The following is a 14,813-nucleotide window of genomic DNA, read 5'->3' as shown; positions in this document are numbered from 1 at the left end:
TTAACATGGGGATGACTGAGTATTCAAGTTGTTAAGATAGGGAGCAATAATCAATACTAGCCTCATTTATCATATCAGAACGAACCTTTGCAATGTAGAAATGACTCTGCAATTGTAGGCTGCTGAATTATTTTTCAAAAATCATGTTTATTGTGCTTGTATCTGAACTTTTGTCCAGTGAGCTTTTCGCTCTTTCTCCCCCTTTTATCCTTGCAACAGTGAAGTTGCAAGTGAAGTACATATGTTAGGCTAAGCGACAGTGATTGGCCCAAGGTCACCCAGTGAGCTTCATGGCTGAGTGGGGATTTGAACTTTGGGCTTCTAGTTCCCAGTCCATCATTCTAACCATAACACCACATATAACTCTGAAATGTTTCCCCACTGAAACCTAGGTTTCTTTGGGGATTCAGCTATGACTAGATTTCCACATTGATTTGCTGTTAGGCCATGGCAACCTCCCCATGGCACTTCTAACAAGATGAAGTGCCATTCATTTTTAGCCTCTTGACTCCAACCATGCAAGGAGCCAGGCACTACTATCTCCTCCTCCACTTCATTGTATGCCCAACTGGTTCCAGGAGTATAACCTAGCAGCATGCAATATGGTTAGTGTTTGGTAGAGGAAATATGGCACCACATAGTAAGTGGTCATGATACTCTCTCTTAAGACTTCATTATCCAGGGTTACAACTTTTAAAATTTCCTGTATGAGAGCTTCAAAATAATCCTATTACCTCTAGAAAGATGAGTTATTCGGTGAGAATAGGTACCCTCATATACAACCACACCAGAATGTACACTCTCATATACAAGCCTACCAATAACATATTTATTTATTTCATAAAACTTACATACCTCTTGATTGTAAAAAACAAAACAAAACCACCCTGCAACCTCAAAGCGGTTACCAATATACATGATTCTCCTTCCCACAAAATGCAACCATCATATTTATTCATTTATACTTCTTGATTGTGGGGGAAAAACTCAAAGTGGTCTGCTTAAGACCAAAGGTGCGTTTCAATTCAGTCAGCACTCATATGTAGCTTTCCCATTTCTTGACAAGCACATAGTCCGTGTACACATGCAGAATAGCAGAACGAGTCTGGACCTGGCAATCATGCTCCAGCACTTGCTTTTCTTTCCCTTTCTCCTCACCAAAGCATGGAAGTTGTATGAAGCAAGGCAGTTATGAAATGTGGTCTAGCTGTAAAGAGGTGAGATATATTTGCCTTATCTTACTCAGCATCCCATGAAGAAACTTTGCACCCAACAAGAGCCACAGCAATGGCAACAGCAACTGCAATGGGAGGGAAGGTACTTTTCTTCCCTTGTAAAGACATAGATGTTTCCTGAGACAGACACAAAAAGGCTGTTCAGTGGCAGCTATGCAGATTACTATTCTGTCCGTGGGCAGAATAGATATATTTGTTTTAATTTATAAAATCAATAAAAATGTCACTACAGTTTACAGCAATTTATAGAATCGGGATGCCAGACTAAAATATCAGAAGTTTGGAATTGTATCCTCTATTTAACATACACTGCCTGTGCCCCAAGCACCATTTACTTTTATGCTAGCTAATCAATGATATTCTAGGAAAGATTTTCTGTACAGCTGATGTTTGACTGAAGAGCCGAATCAATATCTTTGCTTTATAGTTTTACATTATGCTGCTATACAGTCACACCTCATGTTACGGACACTTCGGGTTATGTGTTTTCGGGTTACGGACTGCGGGAAACCCAGAAGTACTGGAATGGGTTACTTCCGGGTTTCGCCGCATGCGCAGAAGCACTAAATCACGCTTTATGCATGTGCAGAAGCACCGGATCGCCCCTGTGCAGACACGGCGCGTCAGGATGCGAACTCTACAGGTTGCAGACGTGCCTCTGTCACAGATTACGTCCATAACCCGAGCTTCCACTGTACATGCCTCCTCAAATCTTAGCTCTTTTGTGCTCAAAAGGATTGACTTACAGGTCACTGGTTATTGCAGCCTTAGTCCAGTTACTGGCTGGTAAGTTAGGAAGTTTGTTTTAATAATAATAATAATAATAATAATAATAATAATAATAAAAATAGAAAACTGAGGAAAACAAATGAAGATTTCCATGGACAAACTGCTTGAGTAGTCATGGTTCTGAAATTCTCTGCATCTGAATTTTAGAATACTGAATTACCTGGGCTTGTTTCTGAAGTAGAACCAATGCATCAGGAATTATCCATTGTTCCTTTTTTAATTTCCAAATGTTGGACAAACACACAATGATGAAACTTTATGTTCATTTATGTCTTCTTTTTCTCTGTTACTGATGAAACACTGTAAAAGTAACTGGGTATGCATTATTACTTCATGATTCTTGTTCTGCAGTGTTTTACTGATGCACTTGTCTGAATTGATAAAGCATGATAAACAAGCAAATTTGATATGACTCTACAAGAACTATCAATATTCTCTTTATGAGGTGTTTTAAATGTGCACATCAGTAGAATACTGCAGAAGAATTGTGAGGCAATCCTACAGATGATTACATCCAAGGTGCTTTTCTGCAATATTTTATCAATGCAGACTAGCATACATCAGGGATAGAGAGTTGGGGGGGGCTGAAATTGTACATACAGTACTACCATTTTGAACTGCCCCTCTGCTAAAGCTACCAAAGTGCAAACACTCTTGATGGTTGCTATTAACTCTGTGTGGAGCTACCCTGTGACCAGATCTGGAGACTCCAGCTGGTGCAAAATGCTGCGGCTATTCTGTGGATGTGGACAGAATTTCACTAGCACATAGCTTCAGCACTCTAAAGCTTGTACTAGCAGCCTATACGCTATTGGGCCAGGTTAAAACTTCTTGCATTGATTAGTGCCCTTAACAACTTGGATTCGGGATAGTTCAGGAACCACATGATACCTTAGATCTCTGCTCTCCCATATATCTGTTCACTGTGGTCTTCAGGGGAGTCACTGTTAGTGGTGCACCAGTGCATTCAGTATCGTAGGCCAAATTTTATGGAACGCCTTTCCAGTTGAGGTCAGACAGTCCCCCTCCCAGTTGAGCTTCCAGCAAATGCTGAAGACTTTTAAAATTCTTTTTTAATTGAATTATCTGTTTATCATTTTAACTCATTATTTCCTTGTAGGAAGTCTCTAGAGACAACTGTAATTAAGCAGTATACAAAGCTGTCAAAATAATAAATAAATTATTCAGCCTATGAAAGTTTACACCTAAATGGATTGCCTTGAGGACATAGGTCCAGTCTCTTTATAGTTATATGGAGCAACAATAACAATTTCTGTTAATCAGCAAGTTACTGTTGCAGTTGTGGTCCTAAAATTAGCATTTTGTAAGTATAGCTGGAAAAACCTTTAATATAGAAGTGCATTTATAAAGGTATATAAAAAATGTGCTGCTGTGACTCTTAACTTTCTTCTAAAGAAATCATCTGGCATTTAAGTTTGCCTAAAGGCATTGAAGCTTAAAGGCTGCTGTAGCACCTTGAACTCCTCGAACTAATTTATCTTTCACTACCCATGACGCTCTAAGAAAAATGAATTTTGTATTATTCAAGCTATAGCAACCTAAGCAGAGGGACAGCACTGCATCTCCCCCCCCAAAGGGATGTGTTTTCTGCTTTTTTATTATGTTGAAAGGTTTATTTCGTGCTTTGGAATTTTTAGAGGCTTTGATAGCTATCTAACATTTGGCGCTCTCTTTATAAGCAATCTTTTATTTAAACATTGGGCCTGTTTGATTTGTTGAAGGAAGTGGCTGGGAGGGAACTACTGAACTTCACGAAGCTATAAAGTTCTTTCTTCAGGGCTGGAAATGCACACCTTACCTGAATTTGGAAACAAGGGTTCACATATTGGCTGGAATTTAATGTCACACTAACGCACTAGTTTAATCAGTACTAATATTCTTGCTTGCCAGGTGGAATTATTTCTCCTCTCTGCCACACTGTTCTGACCCCCCCTAGTCTTTATTGGGGTGGCACATGGAAGAAAAAAGCAGCAAAATGCCCTATTACACTAGTGGTATGTGTTGCTGTAGCTCCAGGTTTTTAAAAACTTCTTGAGAATAGCATCTTAAATATAAATAATGTAGGTTATCAACATTTACACCTACTAAACTAACTTACTATAAGCGTTTCAACAGTTGGCTGCCTTAATCCAGGAAATTCATTACCCAACATCTGTTTTAGGAGACAGTTTGCAATATCCAAAAGGGTGCCCATGCCATAGTTTCCATCAGAGTAATATATTAAATTTTCCACATCAGCACTTGCTGTTAAATGGCTTAGCAATTTAGATCACAGCGCTATACAGTATACAAGAGGGAGAGATAGACTGGAACAAAGCAGCAAGTTCCCTCATAAAACAGTTAAATTAGTATACCAATTGTCATCAAAGCACAATGAATGCATTACTTATTCATGAACAAAGGATTTTCCCTAGTGTATTTCTTCATTTTTTTGAATACTAACTCATCTCATTTGTCCATTCCTCTCCCCTTACCCTAAACCACATCACAATTTGTGTATATATAAGGCTACCGATAGATTGCAGAAACTAGAATATGTTTCCATCAATATTCTGATGGAAGCCAGCAGTTTCTCTCCTATTCATCTAATTTTGATCCCGCATGTGGGTAGCCTGATTCTATGAGTTGTTTACTCAAAAGTAAGCCCCATTTAATTAAATGCTATTTATTCTGCAAGAAGTGCACAAAACAATGCTTATGTAGTGCTTGTGATGGTTTGGAGCTCGAACAACAATCACAATCTAGAGAAGTGGCATTTCCTTTTTTTTTTTAATGAATCCTATTTAATTTATCCATCATAAGATACCATCTGGACAGAACAGGTTATAAAACTATTTTTCATTACACACACACACACACACACACACACACACACACATACTTACACAAACTAGAATTAAACTTTCTGGCTGTCGGTACAATGCAGCAGTGTTCAAGAAACACAATGCAGTAAACCCTCTTTAGCTATTAGGGAGTGAGACCTTTCCCCCCCCTCTGCCGGTGTATTGGAAACTTCAGCACCCTCCACCGTACCCTCCACCCCCAGCCGATGATGCCAGACAGATTTAATTGAGCACATTGAAAGAGAAAAATGACATCTATATTTGGCTAGCCTTGTCCGTGGCACACTGACAGATTTCCCTCAGCTGTCATTTAACCTCAGAAGGAGGTATTCATGATCATGGTTTATGCCTCTCTGCACTCTGCCAGTAGACATTTCTGGGCTTCTGTTACCTGGAAGACATTCTCATTCAGCCTGCAAACTGCCTAGAGATAATGGGCACGTATTGTTGCCTTTCTTGCACATTTTAGATTTATTGTGCTGCCAACAATAAACAAAATAAAAACGAGATACTGGTTTTCCTTAAGATGTACAGCAAAGAGGGCTCTATTTATTGCACTGGGATGTCACCTGCTTGTAAACTGCTTGGAATCAACACACAGCAACTGCCCCCCACTCTCGGGTACTCATTTAGATATATTGTGGTCATAGGATAGCCATCCTCAAATGTTTGAAAGGCTGTCACATCAATTATGGACCAGATTTGTTTTCTCTTGCTCTAGAAGGTAGGGCCAGACCCAAATGTGTTTAGATTAAAATTTTTGTAATACCTTCCCAAAAGTGATTCAGCAGGCTCTATCAATTTGATCTCTCCCCCCCCCCCGCCGCTTCTGTCCTTTTTTGAGGTTTAGGGGGATTATACTATTCAGCTGTCAATTGTGTTGTTTTAACTTACGGGTGGTTTCCTTTTTAATAGTGTATTTGTTATTCTGATTTTTATTTGTAATATTTTGTGATGCAGTACTTGTAAGCTGCTTAGAGATTTATCTCTAAAAAGTCAAGTGGTATATAAGTTATCTATTTATATTCTAAGTAAACAAAATAGGAAGAACTTTCTGAATGTACGAGCTGTTTGACAGTGGAACAGACTGCTTTCAAAGGTGCTGAACTATCCTTTGTTAGAAGATTTAAGCAGAGTTGGGTTATCATCTATCAGTATGCTGTAGCAGTCAGTTTCCTCCACCAGCAGGAAATTGGACTAGATAACCAACTCTGATTCTACCATGAGGCGGCTGCTTCTCCTCCTCCTCACCGCTAACTGAGTTTGTCAGCAGTGGCACTTTCACCTCTAGGAAGTGGTGGTCCTACAGTTCCCGCCACTTTACTGGGCCATTCCATCCAGACTTCTTTAGCTCTACCAACACATAAATGAACGTATTTACAGTATGAACACCAGACTCTGCCTTGTACTGAGTAAGACCATTCGTCCACCTATCTCAGTATACTGCACACTGACTAACAACAGATCTCTGGATGCGCCCCATCTGCCCCTCACTTCCTCTTACAGCACATGCAGAAAACACCTTTTTGACCATTGGGACCCACTATTAGTCTTGTCCACTCAATCCACCAGACCCAGTCTTCACATAAAAGAGCAAGTTATTAACTCACTGAGGCTTTGAGACCCATTGGCAAACTCGCCTAGTTTATTTAGCCTGCCAGTTGAAGCCATTTCTCAGAATGTGGCATTGTCACATGCTTCTAGGAGCCACAGGCGAGAGCTGAGTGCAGGGGGGACGGGACCAAAGCTGGACAAACTACCCCAGGAGGAGCATGACATGTCCCCCACCAGAGGTAATATACCTCCCCATACTCCCCAAACATCCCAGGTATCTGGGTACTTACCATTTTATACTATAAACCCTCTGTAGCTATTAAAATTGCAGAACCTGGAATTTTAACTTATCACTATAGCACTGATTCAGAATGGCCCTATTGATCTCTATGGTGAAAGAAATGACTACAAGTAGGTAAACACACACAAATCCCGGTCAAAAAAAAAAAAAAGGTAACAGGATGGTGCATTCTTACAAACTTTTCATTGCTTGTTCTAGTTAGATTGATTGTCTTAACTGTTTGAAATGTGAAAATGAAGTTCAGTTTTGTCAAGTCATTTTTTCTTCACCGGCATGCATGCGAAGTTCGTTCATTCTGCGGCTACTGCATGAGAGACTATTGGGTTTAACACTGCAACAGTCAATAATTCATACTTAAGCAGTGGATTTGAATGAAGGAAATTAAGATTTTCATGTGTACAGTGACTAATGAAGTGTCCGTTTTCAAACACACACGCGCGCGCACACACACACACACACACACACACACACAGGTAAATACACTTACTTTATTTTACCTTAACCTTATCCCTCTACCTTACTTGGGAGTAAACTCAACTGAACACAGCAGGACTTCATTCTGAATATTCATTCATAGGATTGATATCGTATATTATATCCATAATTTTAAAACAGTTTTCAGCAGAATAACTGTTTCATTTTAAGGAGAATGTACAGTATATGTTAATAAAAACGTATTCACATGTAGAAATACTTTCAAATGTCTTCTCCAAATTTCCACCTGTACTTCATATATCTTGTCCATGCTGCAGAGCGGCATCTATGCATTTGCCTCTCTGCCATTCCTTTGGTTTGGATAGCCATACTTTAGGAATAACAGTGTGTATGCACAACTTGTTCTTGCTAGAGCTTTCCATCTCTGCAATTTATTCTCATGAATCTTTTTTGCTTCCAGCTATGCTTATGTGCAAGTTCATTGTGTGCACGAAACTCCAGAATTGGATGTGATAATGAGCATGGCTCTCTCAATGTTTCAGTTAGAATCTAAAGTTTAAATAACAGAGAGCATAAATGCGCATGAGCAGGAAGTTAAGTGAGGCTCTAAACATAGCTGTCCACTTATGCTTATGTATGCTTTTCATTATCTAAATGGAATATTGAGCTGCTTGTGTGCATGATCACAGTCTCAAAAAAACAACACCCACACAGTGTTTAGCATTAAAGCATCAAGGTTTGCATTGTCCCAGAACTCACTCTCTCTTTTCCATTGGGAGGTTTCAATGAAACTTGAAAATGTTACCATTATAAAAACTGAGGGCAGGGGGGAGGAAGAAGGGTTCTAGCCTCAACCTTTTGATGATTCACAAAACTGTCAATCAATGCAATTGCATTGAACTGTACGTTCCAGAATGTTTCCCTTTCAAAGCAATACACTACAGGTAAATAACATCAATGTTTTAATGCAAATCCTGATAAGATGTTTATCTGCACGGTATCGCTTTCAAAAGGAGATGCACTTGAACTTGCATTTCAAATCTGACATGCATTCAGCTGAATCACAGCAAAGAACAGACTTGCTTAGATCCCTTCTTTGTGCCTTGAGCTTTGAAAATGTGGATGATGCCACTCAGCCAGTTACAATTTCAGAGATACTTTCAATTTAAAATTTTAAAAACGGTGCACTGACAGCAGGGCCTTTTTTGATGACATAGTCATCAGCACCTACAATTGTATATGGGGCAGTTTATAGCAAAATAAAACAATTAAAAGCAACCAAAGTAGAACATCCACCACAAGCAATAGGAAAAAAGGAGCAGGAAAAGTATTGAAACCCCAACAGCACAAAGGGAACAGTATGTGGAACTAGCAGAATGTGAAGCCCATTTCTACTACTGAATGTCTTGGTCTACTTTCCATTTTATATTTTGTCGCTATCCCAATTGCAAGCAAGACCCTTATAAAGTCACAAAGCGCTCTGTTGCTGTTTTTTCTATACTTTTTGTACAGAATAGCTGTATATGCATGTTTCTTAAGGTCCAGGGGCTCTGCAAGAGATCAGGCTTCAAAGGACTGAAGATCTATGAATTTTCATGTTCACTTAGCTTTGCAGTGCAGGATTTAAAAAAATAAATAAATTACATTTTTAAAAAACCCTATGTGGCACTACTTAAACCAACAAAGCAGAGCTGTTCGAAACTTCACAGGCAACATTCTACTATGCAGCATTGTAACGTAAGGCTGATTTTGGAGGCTTATGGCCCACAAAAATGGCTTGTAAGGGCTGGCACAGGGCAGCGGAAACTGTGAAGTGACAGAGTTTTTAGGAAATGTACAATAATACAAACCACTGGATCATCTCTTAAGGTAAGAAAGTGCAAGGGACAGCCTCCTCCAAAGAGGAAAGTGAATCCATTTTACTTAGTCAGCAAAGAGAGCCTGAACCTAATTGCCTGCACACCTCTGTCATGTGGCACTTTAAAGACTAACAGGTGGTGGGGGGGTTGAGCATTATAAGCAGTTCTCACAGACACTCTCTCTGATTAATATGCTTGAGTCTCACTTGATTCAGTCTCTATCTCTCTTTCTGTGTGTGTATTTTCCTTTCTATGCGTGAGAATACAAGAGAGCAACCAGTTGTTGTTTTTCTGGGAGTACTCAAGGGTATTCAGTACCAGCACCCCCTTTTTGGTTGTTGAAAAGTGTGGCACTTACTGTAACAACTTCATGGTGAGTACCGGCACCTATTTTTATAGGGAAAAAACTGGGAGCAACTGTACAGTGGTACCTCGGGTTACAGACGCTTCAGGTTACAGACTCTGCTAACCCAGAAATAGTACCTCAGGTTAAGAACTTTACCTCAGGTTGAGAACAGAAATCGTGCGGTGGCAGCGGGAGGCCCCATTAGCTAAAGTGGTACCTCAGGTTAAGAACAGTTTCAGGTTAAGAATGGACCTCCGGAATGAATTAAGTTTTTTGCCCGAGGTACCACTGTATATAAAACCTTACCCAAGAATGGGCAAGTCTGGAGGAAACCCATGGAAAGAGACTGCGTAGGAGCGTCGACTGCTGTAAAGTGCCGCCATGCAAACTGTGCTGTCTACTTCTTTCTACCCAGCGAACTAACTACTGTTTGTTAACTTGAACCGTCCATAATTGATCGCTTTGAGGACGTAGCTTAACACATTAGAGAAAGAAGCTTGTTTTTGAGCTTGTGCAAACGACCCAGTGTTTGCTCATACCAAATTCTATGGCACATTTTCTGTCTTCATTGCTATTCCTGTGTAGCTTCCATCTGACTTGCAATCTCTGTGTTATTGGAAGTCTTAGGAGCACCGCATCCAGCTCCAGTGCAAGGCTCTGCATTCAGCTGCCTTCAGAAATGCAGCTCCATTTCTAGTATGACTCGTAATAGTTATGAAAGATTCATTTAATGTTGCCTTCCAGATTAATGAAAGAGTTGGAGTGAGCTTTGTAATCTAAAATTGCAGACTTCAGGTTTAGAAGATTGCAGTTTCATTACATGCCAAATAGAGCACATATGATAAATGTTTGCAATTATAAAAATGAAATATTTCAACTCCATAACTACACACACTCTCTCTTTTTCTCTTTCTCTGTTTGCATACAGTTGTCTATCTTTGTTATTCCCACTATAAATAGATTGACAGTTCAAATAGTGTATTTAACCAGTTCTTTTTAAATAAGACCTTGTTATCCTACCAGCATGCAGGGCACTCTCTCAGTTTCATCCATTTTTGCTGCTTTCTGGGAGTTACTAAAAGCAAAAAGTGCATGATAAAATTGCTGGCACAATGCATTGATATTGGCCTGTATTCTCTTGTTGGGTCACAAATTGTAAAAGCCTAATTATATATTTCTAAAAACTAAAAAAAAAATGCACTTCTCACTATATAATAGTTACACTGATCTGTTGTCATACTATACTGACAGAGTCACTGGGAGTGCAAGAGACACGTGGACTGGGCTGAGACTTGGTAGCTGACCCTTGCAGGAATTCACCTCAGAGCCAAATGGGTCACCTTGAGAGAAGGGCAATAGTAGAGGGCATAACCTGTTGGGGGTCCTTCTTCTCCCTGGCACTGAGGGGTGGCACTTTTTCTGGCAGGTGAGACAAAGAAAGAAAAACAAGGTGGGGGTGGGAGAGATATTGTCCTTTCGGTAGGAGGTTGTGGGTGGGAGTTGGGCCAAATTAAGAGCTTTAGAAGCCCTAAGCACTTAAAAGATTTTGAGGCCCCCAAATATGTAATTCAAAATATAAAGAATAATAAACCATTAAAAAAATACTTTTCAAGATGAAATAAAAACCTACAGTAAGATGGAAAATAATGTTTATTTTTGTATACTTCCACTTTATTTATATTTGAAAAATAATATCCTACTTTTTCTAATTGCTAAGTCTTTGATCAGATCCTCAAAACTAATCTTATGCAACATGTGGTAAATCTAGCAATGACACTGGAGTGGGGGAGAAAGGCAGTTTAAAGCAAGGTTTGAGTACAGTGAGAAGGGAGTTTGGAAAGGCTCTGCTACGTTAGGTTTTGGGGTGTTAGCTTTTGTGTTGTACCTGTCTCTGATATTTCTCCTTGTTAGATTGGCTTGTTTGTTTTCTTAAAAAGCAACCCCTCAACCTTCTCTGGAAGCTGGAGGCAATCTAGTTTTCCAGTGGGAGGCTGGTCCACTGACTTCTTTCAATTCTTCTTCAAGGAGATCAGACGTCACATATTCAGTGACCTGAATTCTAAATGGCTTGGTCCCTAAATAAGTTCCCAACAGAGACAAGGTTCCATAACTATTATAGGTGATACACTTTCTGTCTTCTTATTTGGTGTTACTAGATCTCATTATCGCAGAGCCTCACATAAAACATCCAGAAATACCAAGTTTCTCAATGACACCTCTACGTCTGTGGACTGAGAGAAGCCTATTGTCAGCTGTACTTCTTGATTTCTGTGGTACTTCATTTTGTTCCCTCACAGCATTGGATATCTCCATGCCAGCTCTTCATCAGATTCTCCATTTCATAGGACAGAAGATTTGTTTACTGCAGCTATAGGCAGGAATGGGAACTAATGTGAAGGCATTTGTCTTTGATAAGCAAAATCTGCAGGCCAGCTCTTAGTTTGATATTAGAATTAAACCTCTCCTAATTATGAAGAACAAATAACATGGGATAAAACCCATGGGGAATGATAGCTCAAAGGAAGAATTCTGTGTGCAGAAACATCACATATAAGCTAAAAAGCCCTTTGGGATGCCTTTCTAGTAGCATGCCTTCGGGCTCAATACATCAGAGAATATTCCCCTGTCTTTTTGTGATTACGGCAAAATGAAACCACTTTGATATACATTTTTCTCCTTTTTTATAACTGTGTAGGTAGTGCTATTACAAATCTATAGCAAACTGTCACTGTAAGCCACAGTGCTGTGTAAACAAATGACTGTGGTGCTTTTTTTCTTCTTAATTCAACAAAGGTGTTGCTTTTGAAACCAGACTGGTCTTTCTGCCACTGGAGCATTCTCTCTTTTTGCTTTCTTTGTCATTACTTAGAGGTTGCAAAGAGGAATTCCCCCCCTCCTCCTTTTTGGAAGGCTTAATTAATCTGGTGTGCTGTTTTCCTACCTGAAAGCCACCAAATACATTAGAGTCTTTACAGTACAGCAGCAGACATAAGAGAGTGGTGCTAATGCACATTTTTTTAAAATTGCTGTAGAATTACTACACATTTTCTCTGGTGGGCATCTTATGTAATTCTGTTATCAGATTCAGAAGAAACATTGGTTCAGTCTTCTGCTTACTGGTTCAGAAGAAGCACACAGAGTGCTCTGGAATTAGTGCACTGAGATTTTATTTGGAAGGCTGGGCCTCATGCGACTTCACTGTGTAATATTTTCCAAATTAATGCAGTTTTTAAGGCTTGAAGGCAGAAACTCCCATTTTGAAGACATTTGCGGCTCTGTGATGAAGACGATTATTTGAAGACACAAATGGTCAAAGATCATTAGGTTCATTGCTACTAAAATATCCTGTTAGTTCTTTCACAGTATAGATTAGGCTTTCTCCTAGGTCCAAGTGACAGCTTCGTAAAGGAGTGTTCTAAAGGAGAAGGGGAGGCATAGGATCATACCTACTGACACTACGTCCACTACCAGCCTTTGCACATAGAAGTTCTTATTTGCACTGAGGCATATGTGCATACTCTAAATGTGTATAAGCTCCTTGGTATGATCCGTACTCTCCATTTTTGTACACTCCATTTTTGTAGGATGTTGATTGCACAAAGGATTGATTACTTGGATTTGTGTGTATAAGCATAGCCCCCTTGGCAATCATGACCTTGAACATGTGGAGGTCAAAGGTAGAATCAGTGAATACAGTTCCATCCTATTCTTCATGGATTGTTTTCTCAACTAGATGACTGTCTATACTAGGTGTCTGCACATGGTTTCCATATGCGCAGACAAGGTAGGTTTAAGGCTGAAATCTTAAGCACACTGGCGAAGGAGCAAGGTGTATTCAGCTCAACTGAACATATATGGGTGTGAATGTGCTTAGTATAATAGGATAAGGAATAACTTTATTGGTTCATAGTGCACTGCATATATTTGAATAATGTATCCATGTAAAATAGTTAGGGTTCCCCCCCCAAGAACAAAACAAACACTCTTCTTATAAAAAAAAGATTCATTTAAGCCTATATATATATATATGTATGTATGTATCTCCAATTATTTTGAAATCAAAAGTGACCCAAGTTATACAGATGACAGGATGTTCTTCTGCCTACTCTTTTCCAGGACTATAATGATGAAATCCGTCAAGAGCAGTTGAGAGAATTATCATATCTAAATGGTTCAGAAGAGTCAGCTCGTGGACGAGCGATGCGGGGAAGAGGGATCCGGGTTCCTCCTGCAGCCCCTTCAAGGTCAGTTGCGTTTGCTCTTCTTTACAACCACGTTAACAGGTAAACAGTAGCTGCGACTCTAGGTACAGATGGTGTTATTTAAATCGACCACAATTTAGATAAGCTGTGGAATCTCAGACTTGGGGACAAAATTGAGCTTCATGGGCCACATATCCTTAAGTGCTTCTGCCTGTCTGGAATGTGTTCTGGAACACATATTGCCTCTTGCTTCCTTCAAGGAGGGTGGAGGTTTTTGCATGGCTTTTGCATGGCTGGAATGTAGCCTCCCCTGCAAAGGTAAGATTCATGTCCATTCTTCTGCCCACTTTTACATCTGGCACCACACATCACTAGTATATGTCGCTGGAAGGTTGCCCACAAGGAAATGCAAAGTTCCCCACTCCTCAGTCAGAAAGATTGACAGGAGGAAAATATGGGAATTTTCTTTCTATGTTTTCTTTCAAACAAACCTTCTCACTGAACTTTTAACTGCGGTTGAAATACAAGGGTATTTAAAATAGGTTTGAGAGTGAACTAATGATTGCTGTGACTAAATTCTAGACCAATATGCAAGTTAGTTATGGCTTAAGTCCCAGGGTTTTAAGTGACAGATTGGGGGTCCATATGTAAACAAAACTGAGCACCCCTGGCTAAATCCATACATCTTTAAACCTTCCTGTTTGGTAGGGGCTTGCTTTTCACAGAGACTTTAAAGAACTGCTTTGTTAAATTAGGTCCTTAAATAAGTTACGAACGTCATACTCAAAATCAGAAGCAATTCAAGGAACCTTGCCTAGGCCCAGTTACAATTTCACAAAATACTTTTATGTCATGTTACATTAATTTGGGAGTCATTCCATTTGCCATAGAAGGACTTAACTGACTGCTGGTGCATTTTAATAGGAGACGTTCAGGGCTAACAAATGGATCTCTTGAGTTTATAAAGCGGCAGTGTGCGGTAGACTGACTCATTACCTTTATTTTACGTTTTGCAAGCCCCCGTAAGTGTTTGTCCTTCTGTCGTTATTTCTATTACCTCAAAGTAATTTTAAGCTCTTGGTCGAGTGCTTTAAAAAATTGAATGAGAAGAATCCTGGTTGCATGTTTTTTTTAAGTTGTAGGTTCAGATGGTTGCCTTTTCAACCATCATGAGATAGCCCTTTGTAGACATTTACCTTTATAAGCAATTGTGACTGTACCTGCCAGT

At 39.6% G+C, this 14,813-nt stretch overlaps 1 protein-coding gene across 2 annotated transcripts in view; it reads left to right on the top strand.

The window, feature by feature from the left end:
- KHDRBS2 (KH RNA binding domain containing, signal transduction associated 2) overlaps positions 1–14,813 on the top strand; it is a 350,797-nt gene that overhangs the window by 212,383 nt on the left and 123,601 nt on the right. For both annotated transcript variants that reach the window (XM_053381150.1, XM_053381151.1), the window contains exon 5: positions 13,500–13,627. In XM_053381150.1, the coding sequence (XP_053237125.1) occupies positions 13,500–13,627 (128 nt within the window). The remainder of the gene's footprint in view (positions 1–13,499; positions 13,628–14,813) is intronic.

This window comes from Podarcis raffonei, chromosome 3, assembly GCF_027172205.1.
Source record: "Podarcis raffonei isolate rPodRaf1 chromosome 3, rPodRaf1.pri, whole genome shotgun sequence".
NCBI lineage: Eukaryota > Metazoa > Chordata > Lepidosauria > Squamata > Lacertidae > Podarcis > Podarcis raffonei.
This window is presented reverse-complemented; position numbering and strand designations above follow the sequence as displayed.